Here is a 14482-nt window from a genome sequence, read left to right on the forward strand (position 1 = left end):
GACAGGAGAAGAAAATAAAGGTTGAAGGGACAATAATGGAGACAGTTTGCATGGCACTTACCCTCAAAAATGAGTCCAATGATCCGTTTTCCATATATTCCACCACGATCATCACAGGCCTGCCTGCATATGCACGAGCACAAAATATCCTTCATTAGTGCAAAATTCCCCAAAATCTATCAAAAGTCACACAAAATAGTGAACAGTAGACTCTCAAAACCTCTGATGCAATAATAAGTCAGTTAGTTCAACCAAAGGCACATCCATGATTTCAACAGCGACTTGAAAATATGATAACATTTCCCACGATTACATATCTTCCGTCAAAGATCCCTTTGGAGTTAGAGATCAACTCTGACAACTTGGAGAAAGGTGTTGCGTGACAGTGAAATAAAAAGAAAAAGTCTCAAGCGCTTACATAATGTCTTATTCCAGTGTTTTCTCACGGGAGAATGTGGAAAAACAATCTGAATGAAGAAGACGGTGTGCAAGAAACTGACAAGCAACATGTTCTCCATTTCATGATGCAAGTACACGATGTGTAATGACAACAAGTGCATTCCAACACTCAATATATCAACAACAGGTTGAACAATACTTTGTCTGACTCCACTGCCTTGAGTAATGACATTAAAAGAAAACTGAAAGTTTCTAGAATAACAAATACCAAGACAAAAGAGACCAGACAGGCTAAACAAAGTGAAAAAGAGAAGTTACGTGAACACCACCACCCACTAGAACAGGGCTATCCAAACTACGGCCTGTGGGCCATTTGCGGCCCGCCATAATTTTTTTTTCATTTTTCAATGTTGTTTATTAAAAAAAAAAAAAAAAAAAAAAAAAAAAAAGAGGGTGGATTAAACATTTCTAGCTACTCAAAGACACAAATTTGCAGCTAAAAATTCAGTTCCAGAAATAAAAATATATTCATCCACTTGTTTCTTAGTGTCAACGTCCAATTTGTGAAAACATCACATTAATTAATGGTTAATTATTAATGAAAAAAAATGTGAAAACATCACATTAATGGTTGTTAAGTGTGGTCAGTTGACGACCGATTGTTCTTGTGGTTCAGAATGTCAAGTTGGGATCAGCTGCTGCTCAGTGGAGAGGCATATCTATTACAGTGGCACACAGGTGTCACGATTTGCCTTGTGACGGTTAGCAGTTTTCAATAAGTAACTGTACATTATATCAACAATTTATAATTGCTGCATTGATTTTTACCATGTTGAACTCATTCACTGCCATTGACGGAAAAAGACGTCAAATGATGCATTTTTTGATGGTCTGGCAATGAATGTGTTAATAAATAACTTAAAAAAAACAACAACCTCAAAGTGGCCCTTGCAGCTTTCTATTTTTCTGTATGTGGCCCTCAGAGGAAAAAGTTTGGACACCCCTGCACTAGAAAGAACACAAAAGAACACACAAACTGAAAATCTGGTGAAGTCAGGTGACAAGTCGTCCCGGGAAGTAAATCTAAGTCGTGACAATACACAATCGAAGATGGTGAACCATTAAAATAAATACATGATGTGCACTTAGATAAAATAAAAATAACCAGCTAAAAAAATCCTATTTGCAATTTGCTACTTTCATATTCACCTATTAGCACTTTTTTTTTTTTTTTAAATCTATTATTCACTGAAAAACTCACCTATTTGTTTTTGTGTACTGAGACGCCCTTAAATGCCACAAGGTGGCGCCAAAGCCCTGTCAAACAGACTTAAGATGTCACAATATGGCAACAAAAGCCATTGTGACAAATTTCAACTTAAGAGGCCAAATATCTATTTACAAGGAATCGAGCTCAAGCCCTGTCACAAATAGCAAGAATCTGCAAATAATTGACACCTTTCGTAAAAAAGGTTTCAAATTGTTGATCGATGCCACAAGATGGCGTCAAAGTACTAATTTTTAATTAAGACAGAACTTTGTCGAGGTTGATAGAAGCTCCTCCTCTTTTACGATGCACTACTTATATATTCCATGTTGGGAATAGGTAACTCCATATTTTTTTCCATAAATGGAGTAATTCTAACTATTTATTTTCCCCTTATTTGAAACACTGCTTTTATTGTACGTTAAATGCATTGCTTTTATTATGAAGTAATTCAATTACAAACTCAGTTACTTTTTTTGAGCAAGTAATGAGTAACTATAACTAATCACTTTTAGGAGGTAACGTTCCCAGCACTGTTTATATTAAACAGGGCGAATTTTTCAGTGAATAACAGCAAACAGATTCCAAACACAATTTGTTAATAGGTGAATTTAAATCACAAATGTGAGGAATTACTGTATTTTAAAATGAAATGCCTCCTTACCAAAACAGAAAACTCAAAGCCAAACAGCCTCAACAGCGGTTCTATAAGAAGGGTTAAGGCGGGAAACGATTTTAAGGCCCGATGATTGACGGGGCCCCCTTGCGGCATTTAATCAGCGTTGTCGACTTTGTCTGCCTCGAGCGACTTGCGACAAACGCACCACGTGCCCCAAAATTCCTGGCGGCGACCCTGAACCCAAATCGAACTGTGATACAGCACGCGCGAGAAAATATTAAATATGATCCGAAAGAGGACACAAATGTTAATATAGCTCATTTCCACCTCCTGTTTCATCACATTAAAATGCGCTGTGCCATTATGACTTCTTGCAAAAAAAAATAGGAAACGGTGGCAACTGGGGACACGTCGCAAGGTGACCTGTTACACGCATGCGGACCAATGAAGAGCAACTCAATTTGAACAAAGCAATATATTTATTATATTTCTTGTTCTGCCAAGTTTGGCTCAGCAGGACTAATTAGCAGGATCTGGACCGTAGAAGTTCTGCAGTACAGTTCACGAGCAAAAACAAACAAACAAACAAATTAAAGCCCAAACAAATGCACCTGTTTATCGCAGTCTAGTGTGTCACCTGTTATTTCATTGCAGGTATGGCTGTCAGTCACAGCACAATACTTGCCATAATTAGTCTCCAAAGAACAACAACAGATGGAGGGACTAAAAGACGGGCGGGAGGAAGTGGGACAGACATACAGACAGGCAGAAAAAGGGATATTTTGATGAAAGGCCTTGACGGATGGATCATACTGCCAAGCACAAATTGTGCCTGATTGCACGGTGCTATATGTGTGCACAGAGTGAAACAGACATTTTTTTTTTAAATGGCTTGTGTAAATTGTTCCCCAGTTACAATGTCAGACAACTAAACCATCGGTATACCCGCTCCAATCGCACTTTCACTGTGAGTAAATAAATCACACATTTCATAAATGTGACCTGAAGGTCAACGTTCGAGTCCCATTGTTAACTCATTCCCTCCCAGCCATTTTCATAGAAGCAACTCCCTTCGCTACCGGCTGTTTTACTGGATTTTGACTGATTTTGCAAGGTCCACAGAATGTTGTGTTCTTTTGCTATAAAAACATGAAACCTACCAAACGAAAGATTAGAGTCTCTTCTTTCATCAGAAAAAAAATTTAAAAAAAATCTATTTTTATCTTTTTCCGTTTTGCAGCAATTAGCATTAGAATATAGCTAAGTTTCATCATTATTCACAAATCTGTTTAGAATTATGGAGAAACAACGTTTTTATCATGGCCCTAGTTGATCTCTTATACTTTGCTCCACCTGTTTTTGTAATTACTACCTTTTTTTCACCTGTTCACTGCATCAAAGCGTTGTATATGCTATAGCATAAAAAAAACAAAAAAACAAAACATAAAATAAATGAATAAATATGTCTTTGGAACACTTACAACATTTAAAATAGAACATATTTATACGTTTTTGCGAGTAAATGAGTTAATGTTAGCCTGACTTGATTTAGCTTTTGTTGTCTTTTATTATTATGTCACTATGTGTTTTTTTTTAAAGTGTTTTTTTTCCCACACTGTGCTCCCCGTAGGAGCAAATTTATTAGTTAGTTAGTTATTAGTTAGTTACTTAGAATATAGCTAAGTTTAATCATTATTCACAAATCTGTTTAGAATTATGGAGAAACAACGTTTTTATCATGGCCCTAGTTGATCTCTTATACTTTGCTCCACCTGCTGGCCGTTTTTGTAATTACTACCCTTTTTTCACCTGTTCACTGCATCAAAGCATTGTATATGCTCTAGCATAAAAAAAACAAACAAACCATAAAATAATTGAATAAATATATCTTTGGAACACTTACAACATTTAAAATAGAACATATTTATACGTTTTTGGGAGTAAATGAGTTAATGTTAGCCGGACTTGATTTAGCTTTTATTGTCTTTTATTATTATGTCACTATGTGCCAAAGTGTTGTTTTCCCCACACTATGCTCCCCATAGGAGCACATTTTAGAATAATTCATTTGCATATTTATAAAAGCTGTACAGTATAAAACAACAAATATATGAGTAACAGATGTCATTTTTAATATTTGCCGCGGGCCACTTAAAAAGGGACGGTGGACCAAAACTGGCCCCCGAGCCATAGTTTGGACACCTCCGTTCTAGAGTTTTGGCCTGATTTACTCAAAGCTTGCGAACACAAACAGATGTAGAAGAATTGAGTCTGCCAAATGCACAAAATTTGCAGCGTAGTTCATTTTGTGCAGGCAGTTCACATCCATACGGCAGCTCTGGGAGGCTCTTCTGGCTTCCTGGGAAGAAATTCAAGCAGAAGCTGCCCAAAAAAAACCAACCTCAAGTCCAATGGATGCAAGAATTGCAAAGCTGCTATCAAATAAAATGTTCATATATAACTTGACTTGTTGAGATGTTTTTGATTGAAATGGTTTTTCATTTTAGCAAATTTGAAAAACACTTATGTCCAATTTTTTTTTTTGGGGGGGGGGGTGGGGGGGATGAAAGTTTGAAACCGAATGCAGACATTCTAAAAATGTAAAACAAACAAACAAACACACAAACAAACAAACAAACAAACAAACAAAAAAACCCTATTAAATATTCTGTAACAGTTGAATTGTGCCGAATCCCAAAGCTGGCGTAGCTAACCAGCATCTTACAATAAAACTCTCCATATCGTCAGAGCCATTTTTGGCTATAGGCGAAGTGGGCGGCTGAGTAACGTAACGTGTACACGCAATCGCCCTGGAAGTCATTATTTTACACACAACTTAAAGTTATGGTTTGTTTACATTTTTGTTTTTTTAAATCATAGACCAAAATAAACATGTTAAATACGACAAAAATTAAATTACTGTTAATACGAATACATATGACAGGGATTAACGTCATTATAACTTCATTAACTGTGCCACACAATGCATTCTGGGAACTATATATATGCTAAACAGGTAGATTTAACATGTCCGGAACTCATACAGGCAAAGTGTTGCCGCGTTTCATTTGCATTCGTGTTATTTTTTTAAACAATAGATTAAGGTTGAGCTCCGTAATTTAGGGCTGGCCCAAAAATCGCAAAAATCTGCTAATAATTGACGGTAATTCTTTTATACCAGTTATATACCATGATTTTACCGATTCGGCCCACTTAGTAATATATTTTCCTCCATGCGGGCCCTGAGCTAACATGAGTTTGACACCCCTGATATAAAGTGTTAGGAATCTCTTCATTGTAGTTTGGCAAACTCGGGGCCCCCCCAAACAGAATCTTGCCTAGGGCCCCCACCAAGCTAGAAACGGCCCTGAATATTGTGTTAGAGAAGTCAGGTCACAGTTTTTGGTCTTAGTGAGCGACCGGAACTCTTCAAGGAACGTATTTATATTCAGAAAGACGTCTCTCTTTATACAGCCTGTGTAAAAACAACCATATGTTGTGCTGGGTGAGCCCCGTAAAACAGAGGTCCTTAACAAGTCAACGCACACCCCCTTCCCCCCCCCCCACACACACACTCTGCATGCATAAAACTTAGCCCTCCGTAAAAACGACACTTGGCGCTACACGCTCACATGCGCGCCAGAGGATAATCTATGTATAATGTTCACATTACATTAACATAAGAGGCTGGCAGACAACACATGTATACAAAGTTCACGAGCAAAACAAGCCAACCGACAGATGATTTAAAGGTAGTATCATTTTTTTTTTTTCTTACTTTTCGTGACGACCCCCTCCAGCCTGATGATGTTGGGGTGATCAAACTGGCCCATGATGGAAGCCTCGCGCAGGAAGTCCCGCCTCTGACGCTCCACGTAGCCGCCTTTCAGCGTCTTGATCGCCACAGCAATCTCCTTCTTGCCAGGTGTTCTCAGGCGGCCGCTGCACACCTCTCCAAATTCACCTGGAGAGCACACAAAAACCTTCAGGAAGTGATTCCTAACAATTATCTTTTTTTTTCTAATATAAAATGTTGGTTGGCAAACAACTGCAGGAGTCCACTCACAGCAAGTACCTTTAAGCTCCACCTGGGGGCAGTGTTGCAGTTTTGACTCACCTTGAATGAGTGCCTCAGTGGCTCAAATGATGTCTCTTTCCAACAAAAGACATACTTGATCTTTCTCTGTAAATCTTTTCACTCTTTAACGTAATGTTTACATAAAATTAGCATTGGGGATGCTAAGAAGTGATTCTTATTATGTGTGCTGTGAACATCATCAAATCATCACCCACACAGCAAATTGTGGGTGGATGCATACCGGCTCCAATCACCCTCTCAATACGGATCCGGGATGGGTCGATCTCCTTGGTAAACTCATGGACGGCCTGCGAAGGGTCTTCATAAGTGTCGGGGTCCACGTATGTCTTAATCCCAGGGAAAGGAACTGCACCGTTTGGATGACAAAAAAGATAGTATGAAGTGGTAGATTTTTTATTTTTTTTTGTACTACTCTTTAATATGATGATTAAGTTGAAGGGTGAAATTAATTAAACAGAGATGATCATCATTTAGAAAAATGTAATTAAACTCTTGAGCTCCTTTAATTAAAAACCGAAATTACGCCAGTGGAAAAAAAAAAAAAATGTAATCTCATTGAAAATCTCTACAGGAAAGCGGCGAGATGATCCTTGCTAAATTATCATCTGATAAAATCTAGAAACATCTTGACTGTATTACAGAACTTTAATAACCTGCTTAAGCCTTGTTTAATGCAAGCATCCATGCTTGCACAAGTGTCCTTGAGCAAGTCGGTAAATCTTTAGCGGAGCCTGACTTGCCTGCAGGAGGGAAGCCAGACGCAAGCTGCGCTTCGCCTCGGGAGATCGATACGGTATCAAAAAAACAAAGAAAAAAAACAATAGCTATCAGTTGCCTGTGATGCATGAAGCAACAACCGCAAAACCCTTAAGGACACTGTCCTCCTCTCAAAAGGCAACACTCCATTTCCAGTACTGATAATAACAGACACAAAAGGTTCACCATTTTACCTTCACTGGCCACCATGAAGTTAACCTTAGGCACCATTTTATTTGAATATAAGAGATATGTCGCACATTCTGTTCATCTCCGGTCTTTTTTAGGAGATAATAGACATGAGTCTTCATCCCGCCACAGCGCCATCTGCTGGATCCTGGTGGTCACTACACTACTTGCCTATCTTGGCTAACCAAGCACGCCCCGCCGTTGGTGTGGCCAAAAGCAATTGACTTGGACAACAATTGTTAAAAAAATAAATAAAATAAAAAACCCTTATGGTTCCAAAGGCCTCTGAATGCTGTAGCTATATTATAATAATTCAGAGAGAAACAGAAACTCGCCACAGACGTCGCACCACTGTCAGATTTTGCTAGCTGGACGTCGCTTCGGACCAGAAATGTACCTTTTTTTTTTTTTTTAGCCACAGGTTCATATTCAGTTGGGTTCGGCCATGTCAGTCGGTGTGTGACAGGCTTAACTAGCAGAATTTTCGCTGAAATAGGCCGAAATAATACTTTTTGTAAAAATTTTTTTAGACCTACTGATTTTTCTGTTTTTAATTTGGTATTACGCCTGTGTACCTAATGAAATGGCCAGCAAGTATATTGCTTTTCTCCCTTCAATAGAAAAGCAATATTGTATTGTAATAATAAAAAAAGAAAAGAAAAAAATAATAGAAACTTAGTCCAGCCCAAAAGTTTTAGCTATTTCCATGTGTCATCTCCTTTATTGTTTAACCTTTATCATCATCCTCTTCTCTCTCCTCCCATTTCAATTTTATCCCAAGGTTGTCCCTCCCTCACGAGTACTCCCAACGCACAGCTCTTATTTTAATTTGTGTCTTGATTATTATTATTTTTTTTAAATAGACAATGGAAGATCATCAGCTGAATTTATGACATATAACACCCATCCATCCAGTTTCTACAGTACTCATTAAGTTGGGAGGGAGCACCTGAAGCAAAAGGAACATGCAAACTCCGCACTCAGGACTATGAGGAAAACATGCTAACCATTGTGTTGCCCCAAAATACAAAACGCATATTCATGCCAGATCACACTTCATTTACCATGTCCGTTCTGATAATCGGTCCTCCTCTTATCCTCGGAGGTCATCTTGGCCTTGATGTACCACTGACACCTGCAAAACACAAACAAAAAAAGTTCAAGGGTTCCAATTGTTTTTTTTTGCTCACAGTGCAAGATTAACTCATTCACTCCCAGCCATTTTCACAGAAGCAATCCCGTTCACTCCCGGCTGTTTTACTGGATTTTGACTGATTTTGGAAGGCCCACAGAATATTGTGTTCAATTGCTATAAAAGCATGGAACCTACCAAAAGAAAGATTAAAGTCTCTTCTTTCATCAGGAAAAAAAAGTATGTTTCTATCTGTTTCCATTTTGCAGCAATTAGCATTAGAAGAGAGCTAAGTTTCATCAGTTTTCACAACTCTATTTAAAATTGTAAGTAATTGAGCTTTTTTTCTACATGGCCCTGGTTGATCTCCTTTGCTCTGCTGCCACCTGCTGGCCGTTTGTGTAATAACTACCATTTCTGCAACCGTTCTTGCAGTTGAGAGGCTGCATCAAAGCCTTCTGTATGCTCTAGCATTAGAAAAAAAACTAACAAACGTATAAATACGTCTTTGGGACACTTGGAACATTTAAGAAAAACGTATTTACACGTTATTGGGAGCAAATGAGTTAAAGATGATAAATAGACAGCTCACTTTACAGTGAGCAACTCCATTGAGAAGTTGATGGCGTGCAGTCGTAGATTTGTAATGCTAGGTTACGAGCCATTGATTTCAAGGAAGAATGCAAGGCAATTGCTTTAAGCATTCTGGATGAAGCACTATATGCGAGTGTGTCAGTACAAATTTTACATAATCTGGGTGACCAGCTCAGAAGTGGTGTCAGGGTGCTCGGAACCACAGGTTGCCAGCGTGCGCTTTGACAGAGTTAAGTCTGTGGGGTCCCTGGACACTGATGGACAGCGCCGATAGCATGGCAGGTGACACAGAAAGGAAGAAGAAAGAAGGGGATTTGGAAAAGCCATTGTTGACCTCTGTTGATGGGGTCAAGCTGTTCATTAAAGAAACGGCGTCATGTGCCGTTATCAGTGCTTTCCAGTCCTTTCCTCCGATCCCCTTTATCCGCCCGCTCCCTGACTGGCTTTCATGTCCGGGCCGCACACGCCGACACCGACATGACTACTTGTTATGAGACGTGATTTTTTGCAGGACGCACTCACATTTGCATAAGCGCTCAAAAACAGGAACTTCAATTAAAGCACTTTGCCCAGAGCGCTAATCAAAGCGTTAACAGGGAGTCCAACCACTCCTCTCTTGCCTCAACAACCTCAACAGTCACATCATCATAACAGAGGTCACCCAAGATTTCAAGAATACAAGAGGTAAAAGAAGTTAGTGTCAATTACACAAAAAATACACAAAAAGCTTCAGAGCTTTTAGAACAGTAAGTTCCACCTCCTCACGTGTCAACTCCTCTTACATCCTTCCCTCCCTTCCATAAGAGCACCAGGAAAGCTCTCAACATTGTCAAGTTGCTCGAGAACATTAAAAAAAGACCAAAAGTCCCTCCTACTCAGGGCAAGAGGACTACATATTGCGATCAAGTGGTTTGCTGCTCAGTATGTGTTTGTGTAATGAGGGGGGAAAAAAAGACAGACAAGCCAGCAAAGCATGAAAAACCTTGCAGGAAATCTCTCATTATTATCATCAAACCAAAAAAAAAAAAAAAAACATCCCATGTGAAGTGATGGACTGAGTTCACCCTTTGCAGTGGCCAACCAGAGAATATCACATTTAGAAAGAAACAGTTTTTGAAGTAAAGCTCCTCGTTTTTTTATGACACTAGTAAAGACTGTGCAGCCAACCATGGTTATGCAATCTGTTCACGTCAATACGGAATAAAATAAGGAAATAAATAAATAAATAAGAATAATTCTGTTATGTGCTGAGGTTGGATCCCAAAGCGCAGAAACAAATAAGATTTTATCTCTTTATTCACATCGAGAGGCGTGGAATAAACTTGACTAGACAAGAAACAACGAGAGTGTCACAGAGGAACAGAGGTAATAATCCGACAAAGACCCACACTTCTCAGACAGGGCAAACATAACTCTTGCATGACCCTAGTCATAACAGTAAGCATAACCCTTGCTTGACCCTAGTCATGAAAATAATAGTGTGGGTTGCACTTCTAGGTGGGAATTTCTGATCAACAGTTACTGTCAGTTCATACAGTTACAGCTATTGGGCTATTTCACCAAAATCATTGTGAAACTGTCAAAAAAAAATACATATTGTTATTAAAACAGAAAGTTCAGTAACTCATTAACTATTGAAATTAGGTGATGGGTGTCTGGAGTAATGATTTTTAGTTGAGGTAAAAAGTAGCCTTGTGGGGGGAAATTTTATGCAAAACTGGTGATCGTTAATCTGGTCAACAACAGTGTAAATTTATTATTTCTCACCATATTTCCTCCAGTCTTTCATTTCATCTACTACTCGACGAGCCCCTGCTACGCGTAGCCAACAACTTTCAGTTAAAAATATCCACAATCAAGCTCATGTGGGCCAAAATTGCGAATGGTTCTCAAAGACGATATGTCAAAAATACTTGTCATGTACTTTTGTAATCAACTGAGTTTTTTTCCCTTATGATTGTAGAGGTGTTGGAAGTACACATTTCATGTTTTTTTTTTAACTCCACAAAATCAACTGCCACTTGTCAGGTTGGTATTAAAATAACAACAAAAACAAAACAAAACACAAAGCAAATCAGATGATTTCATCTTCAGCTAGTAACACCTTCATGAGTTCAAAAGTTATTTGGATGTTAGCAGATCCCTTCATCCAAGGCACATAGTTTTACATTCTCAATCTACACCTCTGGGCTTCTGTTAATTTGTGGTGGTGATTTTTTCCGAAACCCCCACGGGGTTGTCGGCAGACGGGGGCCGGGCGAATTTGTCGGCTGCATGACGTCACTCCCGCGGCAACTTGACAGCACATACGGATTTTGTTTTTTTCACCCACTCACTCACTCACTCACTCACTCACTCACTCACTCACTCACTCACTCACTCACTCACTCACTCACTCACTCACTCACTCACTAGTGAAAAAAAAAAAATCTGTGTTTGCTGTCAAGTTGCCGCGGGAGTGACGTCATGCAGCTGACAAATTGGCCCGGCCCCGTCTGCCGACAGTGAGTGACACACCCCCCGCTCTGCGATTGGCTGGAGGGGTGAACAACTGTCTGTCCACAGAAACGTCCCGCTGTTGACAAAACAAACACAAAATGGCAAAATACAGGCTGGAGGGCTTGGTGCTTTAGGAAAAAATCACCACCACACATTAACCGAAGCCCAGAGGTGTAGACTGAGAAGGAGTTCATGGCTATACATCCTGTATTTATATAGTGCATTTTCCTGAGTGAAAACGGAAGACCCCACCTTTAAGCATGACCAGGACTCATATCCAAGTGTGTCATTACTACCCAGAACACACCCAGGACAACGTGATGATTGGTATATAAACATTTTTATGTAGCAAAGTTATGCGAAGGTGTATTTATGACTTGTGCAGAAGAATTTGAACACATAAAAAACTGTTATAAAACTCATACTGGATTCTAAAGAGGAGCGAAGACCAACATTTTATTTTTGGCATAAAGCTAGTAAGAATGAATTCAGTAGATACTAGAGCTCATATCTTGTGGTAATAAAACTAAGATTTGTCACTATTGTCTAGTCTTTCTTCTATTTATTGAAAAAAAATAAATAAATGCTTGCATCTATTGTGCACAAATTGAAGTCGGGGGCGGTAAAGTCATCTTACCTTCCAGTAATGAGGAGGAAGAGGGTGAGGATGACGAGAAGGGTAAAGCCGCCCACTGCTGCCGTAACGATGACCAAAACCTGACCTTGGTCAGAGGCCAGGTCTGATGCTAGAGGTGATACGTTTTAGGTTAGAAAAGAATGCAGCAAAGGAAGACATATAGAAGACAGGTAAAATAAAGATGCAGGTGAATAGAGAAAATGGGATGTTGGGCGGGTTGACAGGGGAGGAAAAAGAAAAAAAAATGCATCATCAAAAATACGTCATTGAAAATGAATCATAGATCTTTTCTCTGAAGGTACTATAAATAGACCATGTTGTTCCTCCAAAAGGAGATATAGAGATGTTTGATCAGTTCTTTGTGATGCAAAAAGCCCTCCATCAGTCCTATTACTGGAATGATTCGTCGGCCTGATTCTGTTTAATTAATATTATTCATTCATTAAATTGTGATTTAGTCCATAATCATTTGCTTAAATTGGACCCATTTGATATTCATGATTTTCTCAATTTTCGGTGTCTTGTCACGCGGCTGACATAGGCCACATAATTGAAAGATGATTAGTCTTACCTAACTTATTTCGATCATATTTCATGCTTAATGATTATGAATTGCAGATCAGGGTGCTTGGTCACACACCTCACGAGAGAGGACCATGTGATTTTTTTTTTTTTTTTACAGTATCTGTGTGAGTGCATGCTAACAAAGATATCTAGCATTGCAAGATTGAAGTTGATGTTCAAAAAAATAAATACATAAAAAACAATAGAAAAAATTGCTCAATCCTATATTAATCTCACAGCAGGGAAATTGAATTACGACACGGTATCATGAGCAACCGTGACAGCCGGAGTCAAACCTGCAATTTTTTTCATTGCTTGACAGCCACTCAACCGCCTCAGCCAGGACGCCCTATTACAGCCATTACTGACCACTCAGAGGGACTCTAAGTGCCCACGCCAGACTACTGTCACAGCTTCACATATTCTTCACAACGGCGAGGACGTGGCGGACTGATGCGGCTATAATGAGGTGCGTGCGAGAAGACAATGACATTGAGGTGAGGACAGGATGAAGGATGCGGTGTGAGGGATGAGGAAACAGGATGGCAGCGGCGCGATAAAGACAAATACGACTGAAAGGGAAGAGGTAGACGTGACAAAGACTGATGGAAAAACAAAAAGTATGAGTCTCTGACTGACAGACAGGCTGACACAGACAGAGCCAGCGACAGGGGGCAAATCTGCTTTCACTTTCAGATAAAAGGCCAGGAAGTACAAAGGCTTGGCCAAGCGCTGTATGATCCACAGATAAAGCCCTGCGCTGCAGCTTTGGACGGGGAGGAGAAAGCCACTGTGCCAAATCAGCCCCTCAACAATGCATGACCCCGCACAAAAGGGCAGCTGGACTCTTTGTATTTTATGATTAGAATTGCAATAAAGCTGTTGCGTTGTCTCAAAAAGACACAAACAAATATCGATTTCAAATACACTAAACATCAAGGCTGTGTCGTCACGCACCTTTGCCCACTGTATTCAATTTGTCGATCGATAGACCAGCAACAATCCTGACATTTACAAGCTTTTTAGTCCTCACGAGTAACTACGATGTAATCTTATAAATTGATACCGGTCTTTAGATCGCTTGTGGTTTTGATGCTGCGAAAGCAAATGCAGGAGGGCTGCCAGTGGTGGAGGAAAAGGTATTTTTTTGTTCAAACTAGTAGGGGAGACCGGGATTAGTTGTATCACGGGTAAGTTGTCACATTGCAATTTCCTTCTCCACCAGAGGGCGCAATGAAAAAGTGGACTCGTTAGAGGAGAGATTTAGGCCATCTTGTCATGCCTCAGTCACTGCTCTGTTTAAAGCTAACTTTAAACTAGAGCAAGTATTAGCCAACATGGCAGTTTGGGGCAACTTGTCTACTTCATTTTGGGGTTTGTTGTCACATATGCAAAGAATATGTCAATGAAAAATGCGCCATCCATCTAACAATTTATCTGGCTGGAAACATAAACAAACAAACAAACAAAAAAAAACAGGAGAACAAGGATAATTTTGTTTTGTCCTTGTTTTATTCGTCGCTAAATCCAATGTGACATTTTACCCCATATAGTGTGACAACTTACCCTGGCTGGAAACATAAACAAACAAACAAACAAAAAAAACAGGAGAACAAGGATATTTTTGTTTTGTCCTTGTTTTATTCGTCGCTAAATCCAATGTGACATCTTACCCCATATAGTGTGACAACTTACCCATTGGTCGGGCAACATGTCACATGTTCACT

General features: G+C 39.4%; 1 protein-coding gene across 4 annotated transcripts in view; it reads right to left on the reverse strand.

The window, feature by feature from the left end:
* The window catches only part of LOC144031002 (ephrin type-A receptor 6-like), a 187172-nt gene that overhangs the window by 7706 nt on the left and 164984 nt on the right, over positions 1–14482 (reverse strand). For all 4 annotated transcript variants that reach the window (XM_077537683.1, XM_077537681.1, XM_077537680.1 and 1 more), the window contains 5 exons: positions 12192–12300; positions 8394–8464; positions 6605–6730; positions 6064–6249; positions 62–123 (listed from right to left, as the gene is read on the reverse strand). In XM_077537683.1, the coding sequence (XP_077393809.1) occupies positions 62–123; positions 6064–6249; positions 6605–6730; positions 8394–8464; positions 12192–12300 (554 nt within the window). The remainder of the gene's footprint in view (positions 1–61; positions 124–6063; positions 6250–6604; positions 6731–8393; positions 8465–12191; positions 12301–14482) is intronic.

This window comes from Festucalex cinctus, chromosome 11 (assembly GCF_051991245.1).
Source record: "Festucalex cinctus isolate MCC-2025b chromosome 11, RoL_Fcin_1.0, whole genome shotgun sequence".
In the NCBI taxonomy this organism is placed as follows: Eukaryota; Metazoa; Chordata; class Actinopteri; order Syngnathiformes; family Syngnathidae; genus Festucalex; species Festucalex cinctus.